Raw genomic sequence first — 6,647 nt, 5'->3', positions numbered from 1 at the left:
AGAGACATACCTAGGGTCATGCAGTATCTAGCAGGATTGGTGGATTTTACCATTTATGGCAGGATGTAGTCTGTGGCCCTTGTCTTTTTCTCCCCATGTCCTAGTCTGCTGGACCCTGTAGCAAGAAGCAGTCTTTGCCTCTCTGCCTTTCCTTTTATCAAAATAACAAATGCCTTCAAGGGACTTTTTGAAATGGCACTCCCTCTGCCACTCCATGAAGCAGGTGGCAAATCTTGAGGCTCCCACATCCTTTTATTTAGCATTTCTTGAAATTGTGTTAGGATAATGAGATGACTTGGCTTAGTCCTGGTTTCTGTGCTCCGTATGGCTGTCTGGTCACATGGTCCCTCCAGCCCTAAGCTGCTTGGTTTTGCTTTCAGATTTGGGGAGTTATTAGAACTGGATATGGGGAAGCAGTGCCTGCTGTATCCCTCCCTTTTCTCTGACTCCCAGGTTCCTCTAGTAAATTCTGGTTAACAGGATCCAAGATTAGGCAAATGTCAGAAAATTGGACAAATGAACAAATAATGTTATTTTCGTTAGACCAATACTCCACATGTTCAAAAAAATAAAAAAGAATTTTGGCCCTCATATCATATCCGTGAATATATACTGCCAGAGGTACAGTGCCTCTATTTTTGTAAGTCTTGTTTGTTTTGTAAATCTTAAAACACCTGCCCCATTGGCATCCCTAGTGCCGCTTCTGTATCCACATGCGCAAGAACTATTTTCTGACTTGATGCTGAACATCTATCAGTTTCCCCAGTAGTACCAAATCGTTCCTCTGAGAGTTGAGTTTATAGTCCAGCTACCTGCAATTTCTTTTTAGCCCAGTGACAATAATTCTTCCACGGTTTTTATCTTACTACTTTTTATCGTGCAGTTACAACAAAGACCTTTTGGACAAGGTGATGGAAATGGCTGATGGGATTGAAGTGGAAGACCTGCCACAATTTACTACCAGAAGTGAATTAATGAAAAAGGTAAACAGGATTTCCAAGTGCATTTGAAATGGTATAGAGCTAACGGCCCCTGCCTTTATGATGATGTATTAGAGTATATTGTTTTCTGAATGCTCTTGTTTACTACCCCAATCTAAGCCCTTTCATTTAATTTCTCTGTAATTGGTATAAGCCTTTTCATAACTAGAGAACAACTCAGTAGGTAAATTATGCATTGTTGGTAGAATAAAACATAAACTCAACCTCTTCAGTTCCTTTAGGAAAATTCTGTTTTGAGCTTTTTGCTTGAACTTTAAGAAAATGTTGGTTAGAGTGCTACAGTTTCCCACTTATTAAAAAATCTTGTTGGTAACATTAACTCAACCTTACCCCAATTGTTGAGGACCCCACCAACCTTCCCCCCACGTTGAGGTCCACTGTTTGGACCCTCTGACTTGCTGATGGAAATGTAGATGGAGTAATATCATCATAGCTTTTCCCTATTCTGCCAGGCTTGTTCTGATCTGAGGCTGTGGATTTTTTACCTGGTGAGTTGCTGCCTGTCAAGCCTTGTATCTGGGTCCTTTGGCTGGGGCCATGGAGAATGTGGCAGAAGGAAGCTCAGAGGATGGGGCTGGGCGTCCCAACTGCTTTTCACAATCTCCCAAGATATGGTTTTTCTCATTTGCCCTGGTCTCCTCAGGCAACAAAGTTAATTGCTTCCTCATCTCCCATAGTTTATTTCTTTAGCACTTTACCCAGACCTTTTTAAGAGCAGATTGTAAGCTTCTTGAGGGAAGAGATGGTGCTTAAGATATTCGTCCTTCTAATTCCAAAACCTAGTATAGGCATAATCCAGAGAAGATGCTCAGAAAATGCTTACAAAATTGACCAAAGCAAAAGAGTAAAGACTGCTGGCCTCTCTTATAGTTCTATTGTCAGAAACATAGGTAAGCCCTTGCTTCACCCTAGTTGGGTCTGTTTTTGGGAAGCTGGGCATATACAAAGGTTCCCTTTAGTGTGTGTCAGGAGCTAATCAAATCCTCAGCTGCCCAGAAAGTACTTCAGCTCCAAACAGCACACGCCACTTGATTTCAGATATTTTTCTTTAAAAAAGTGTTTTTTAATTGAACCTGGAATCAAAAGTTCAGGTTGTGTTCAAGGGCCTATTTTGTTTTTAAAATCTGTTAACAGGGCTATTGTTTGTAGCCCGGGAGCCGTTGTGAATTGGGAGTTTGTGACTTTTTGGATTCTCTTATATAATATTTTTAAAAAACCTCTAGGAAGTCCTTCAGTATCCTAGCAGTGAGGTTCCTGGGGCCCAGGCATGGGGCGTCTAGATGATTTCCAACCACCTGATTGCACCCCGTTCGTCAGGGCAGGCAGGGAATAGGATGAGCCTTTACTTCCTGACTGCTCATGGCTGATTCTTTCCTTGGCCTTTTGGTCTTAAGAGGTATTCTGCTCTCCGTAAGATCCGTTTTCACATAAATTTTGTTAGACTTCTCTGTCTCTTTCCAGTCATACTGGGGTATTAGAGGTCAGAACACTGCACGATATTTGGGCTTCAGACTCCAGAAGAGACTAAGGAGGTTTTGTAATTAATATGCATGTGTCCCTAACATTATCCATAGGCCAGTGTGTATGTGTGTTGTGGAGAAGAGTTTCTAAACTGTTATAAACATTGTAAAGGGGTCTTGAACCTCAGAAATATAGGGAGCCCTGTCCTGGGATGTTCATTTTTGACACTTTAATTGCACAGTGTCAGCCTCCAGAGGAGAGTCCTCAGAAATGAACTTTGGCATCCCTGAAACCAGCTCTGCCATCAGACTAATGATTGGCACCTAGCTACCTGGAAGAAGCCTACAGGGAGCCTGTATTTCTATAGCACTTGTTGATTATATATGTTTGAACTTCCTTCAGATAACACTTATGTTTTCTTAGTAACCAAGTTTTAGCCTGTTGATGTCACTGAAAATGAAGCTAAGTTGATCCTGAAAAGTGAGATACTTAGAGGATGTGTAGAGTTTTGCTGGTTGGTAAGAGTCTTTTAGATAAGCCTGTCCTGAGAACAAGTCATCTGATCTGTGTGCCGTGACAGAATTGTGTTGTGTTGAAGGCTGTCCCTTCTCTATTGAAGGCTACCCTGAGAGCCCACTGGAAAGAGCGCCCTGGGAGCTTTGCAGCAGTTTTTTTTTTGTCTTCTTGCCTGAGGTTTTTGCATGTAATAGATAGAGGCTGGCAAACATTAAGCAACATTGCCAGCCCAGAAACAAAAAACAGAAACAAAAAAACTTTGATGTTGAGCCAGGCACCTGAAAAGGTCAGTTATAGTTCTTTGATCCTTAGCTCTAAAATTATTTTAGTTGGGTTTTGAAGCTAGCTAGCAAGTGGAAATGAATCGCCTGGCATTATTGGTATCCTGAGACTGAATAGTGAAGATAACTTGGGGACATAAATTCTTTAAAGTAAGATTTAAAAAATACTTTATGGTTATATTTGTGGTATTTGTCAGATATTTGCAGTGTATGATTTTTTTTTTTGAAAAAGGGGGATTCAGACACAAATATATTGAACAATCTCAGTTATCTAACAGCCCTCCCTAGGTACCTACTAGCAGACTTTGTGAGTGACCAACCAGCTTTACCCATTAATGAGCAATAATTAGCAAAGAGCAGCAGCTCACTCAGGAATGATGTTATTACTAAGACTGTCAGAGTTGATACTTCCAAGGCATTGTCTTAAGGAGAAAGAGGAGTGATTGACTAAGAAGCTATCATTATTGGCTCAAAAAATCTGTCCACTTAATTACTCCATATTTCCTAAGAACATTTTTTTAAATAAATTTATTTTTATTTTTGGCTGCGTTGAGTCTTCGTTGCCGCGCGCAGGCTTTCTCTAGTTGCGGCAAGCAGGGGCTACTCTTCATTGTGGTGCGTGGGCTTCTAATTGCAGTGGCTTGTCTTGCAGAGCACGGGCTTTAGGTGCACAGGCTTCAGTAGTTGTGGCACACGGGCTCTAGACTGCAGGCTTAGTAGTTGTGGCGCATGGGCTTAGTTGCTCCGCAGCATGTTTGATCTTCCCAGACCAGGGCTGGAACCTGGGTCCCCTGCATTGGCAGGAGGATTCTTAACCACTGCGCCACCAGGGAAGTCCCCCCTAAGAACATTTTTGTCCAAGAGGGAAAGCGGCAGTATGGAAAGTGACTAAATATGAAATGTGAAAGAAGTTGGAAACACAAGTGTGCCTGCCTTTCAAGAGGTTTTTTGTGCATTATATATGGTCTTGGCAAGCTCTAAAGTAATGGAGCAGCCACTCCATTGGTGGAAAGAGATGTGATTCTAATAAGATGGCAACTATTTGTGAGTATTTAAAAAAATGTTTTTTCAGCTTATCAGATTAGTTAAATCAGGTTTTGTCTTGTATCCTAAGATAAATGCTCCATGGAGCTACCTTTCTTTTCCCTTTATCCACAGAAATAGAAGAAGCCAGAAAAGCTCTGTCTGACCCCACAGGCCAGTCTGTTGCCTGGTGCCCAGGCTGAGTGAATCACCTGCCAGCACCTTGAATCAAAGACCATACTTGCAGCAGCCAAAGCCAGTGGCAACTCTTCTGCTATAGCCTTGGTCTATCCTATTGGAAATCTGAGAGATGGCTTAGGGGATTCTCTTTCCTTTTGGACTAAAGATGGTTTCTTTAGATGATACTGCATTCTCCTAAAAAGAGAAAGCCCTCTTATATTTTGCTTTGGCTAAGGAATTTCGTTTCTTCACTTCTCAAAGACTGCAGTGACAGGCTTAAGCTAGGAAATAGGTCATACCTTGAAAACTCTGCTTACTAAAAAGAGTCTCAGACTGATTCACTTGCACTGCTAAATGTTAAGGAAATCCATTCAAATAGAAGGTGACAGACAAAATGATTTCTTTGCACCCTGCTTAAAAGTTGTCTAAAGCAAGTTTAAATTTACCAGTGGTGCTAGAGAGTACCCAGAAAGAATATATCTGCTTCAGTTCACCACTTTTAGAAGACATGCAGTTTCTGTAGTTTCTAATAGTGTGAAATCCAGAAACCTATAACCTTCACATCTCCTAAATATGCTGACTCAATGTGAAATGTTGTAAATTACTATCTGGATTCAACTGATTTTAATTTAGAACAATAAGTGTTTATGTGATTCTGTTTTTAGAAGCCTTGACTGCAGAGCATGCCATGGAAAAAGTTATTTTTTAAGTATTTCTGTTATCACTTTAAATTGTGAACATTTATAGATCACAAGTGACAAGACAAAAAAATTACACTCTGGCTTCCAAATGGATAGTATGGTCAGTGTTTTGCTGAATTTTCTGTATGTAGTAAAATCTTAATAATTTCTGAGTCTGCCTACCATCTGGGTAGTACATAAATATTGCATCACTGCTGTATTTTAATTTATGAATTTGATTCATTAGACTACATGGTTACTAACTTTTTCTTTTTTTCCTAGCATCAAAGCTAAGGCAGAAGATTCATCACATTTTCATCATTAGTTACAGGCTTGGAAAGGAGGCTGGAATGAATATGACATTGACCTCAGCAGCTCTCTTAAGACTCTTGATATTAACAACATGTAGGAAAGAGGCAATTGGAATGAAAGGGAATCTTGTCTAGATTGGCGTTTTAAAAGTTCTCATTCTTCTAGTAGCTATCATTGTAAAAGTATGCATGGATATTTATGTATTTATAAATCATGCCCTCTTTTTTATTTTCAGGTTTTCAGTGTTGGTCAAAATGTTAAAAATGCCTATTTTTTTTTAATGTTGATGTAATAATGGCAGGTAGTGAATTTTACACTTTGGATTTTTCAACAACGTACCTTTATGTGTGATTCTGCTTTATGGTCTTTTTTCCCTGCCGACTGAGGTAAACCATATCCCTTATTTCTACCTGAAGTTTACACCATCCATGTACCCTATTGCCACACACACTTCATCTTTTTTTAAAGAGCTGAGTGAAAATCAAATCATAGGCTTCAGGTATCTACCAGCTTATGGGAAGAGGCAGCCTAAAAAAAAGCCTTATTTTAAAACTCATTGACAAAAGATTCCACAGCTTGTTCCAGGCAGCCAGTTGATTGTAGGCTCTCTAGAAAGCCTTCCAGGCCGCTGAATAAAGCCCATATTCTCTTTTTCTGCAGGGAGCCTGAGGCTTCAGTATTCTAGGCTTGAGGAATTGCCTTGTACAAAGTCCCTCAAGAAATACTTGCTTATTAGTGCAGTGCTGCTTTGCTCTGAAATTCTGGTTTTATTAATTTCCCCCTTTCAGTTGATGTATGTTTCTTACCCCCTCCCTGTTCCTCTTTCTTATTTAGTACCTACTGTTAAGTACTTATCTCCAGGCATAAATACAGAGAGGGACTTCATTTGGGGGGCAACAATGTAACAGTCACAGCAGGATTCACTTATCACTGTACGGGACAGGGTGGCAGAATACAACAGTGGACCTGCCTTAGCTTAATCTACTGGTAAACTCAGGTCACTGAAGTGCTGAAGAGGAGAGCAACTGTGGGAGCGTGGTGTCTGGGAGCAGAGAAGTAGGATGACTCTCACCCGTGGCTCAAGGTCAAGGCCAAACATCATACCACATCTCTGTGCAGCTTCTAGCTCTAATCTGTAGTGACCACTAGGATGGGCCAAGTGAAGACCTCAGGACCTCTGACAGGCCACTTTT

The 6,647-nt window shown here is 40.6% G+C and overlaps 1 protein-coding gene across 2 annotated transcripts in view; it reads left to right on the top strand.

Moving 5' to 3' along the window:
* Window positions 1–5,839, top strand: part of XTBD1 (XRN2 binding domain containing 1) — a 6,650-nt gene extending 811 nt beyond the window's left edge. Inside the window, exons 2-3 of one of the 2 annotated variants that reach the window (XM_007461361.1) lie at window positions 884–983; window positions 5,756–5,839. In XM_007461361.1, coding sequence (XP_007461423.1) covers window positions 884–983; window positions 5,756–5,839 — 184 coding nt within the window. Of the gene's footprint in view, window positions 1–883; window positions 984–5,424 lie in introns of both variants that reach the window. The other variant, XM_007461362.1, reaches the window with a different exon arrangement.
* Window positions 5,840–6,647: the final 808 nt, after the last annotated feature.

The sequence above is a fragment of the Lipotes vexillifer genome, unplaced genomic scaffold (assembly GCF_000442215.2).
Source record: "Lipotes vexillifer unplaced genomic scaffold, Lipotes_vexillifer_v1.1 scaffold217, whole genome shotgun sequence".
In the NCBI taxonomy this organism is placed as follows: Eukaryota; Metazoa; Chordata; class Mammalia; order Artiodactyla; family Lipotidae; genus Lipotes; species Lipotes vexillifer.
The sequence above is the reverse complement of the archived record's forward strand: the minus strand, read 5'-3'. Positions and strand labels throughout refer to the sequence as shown.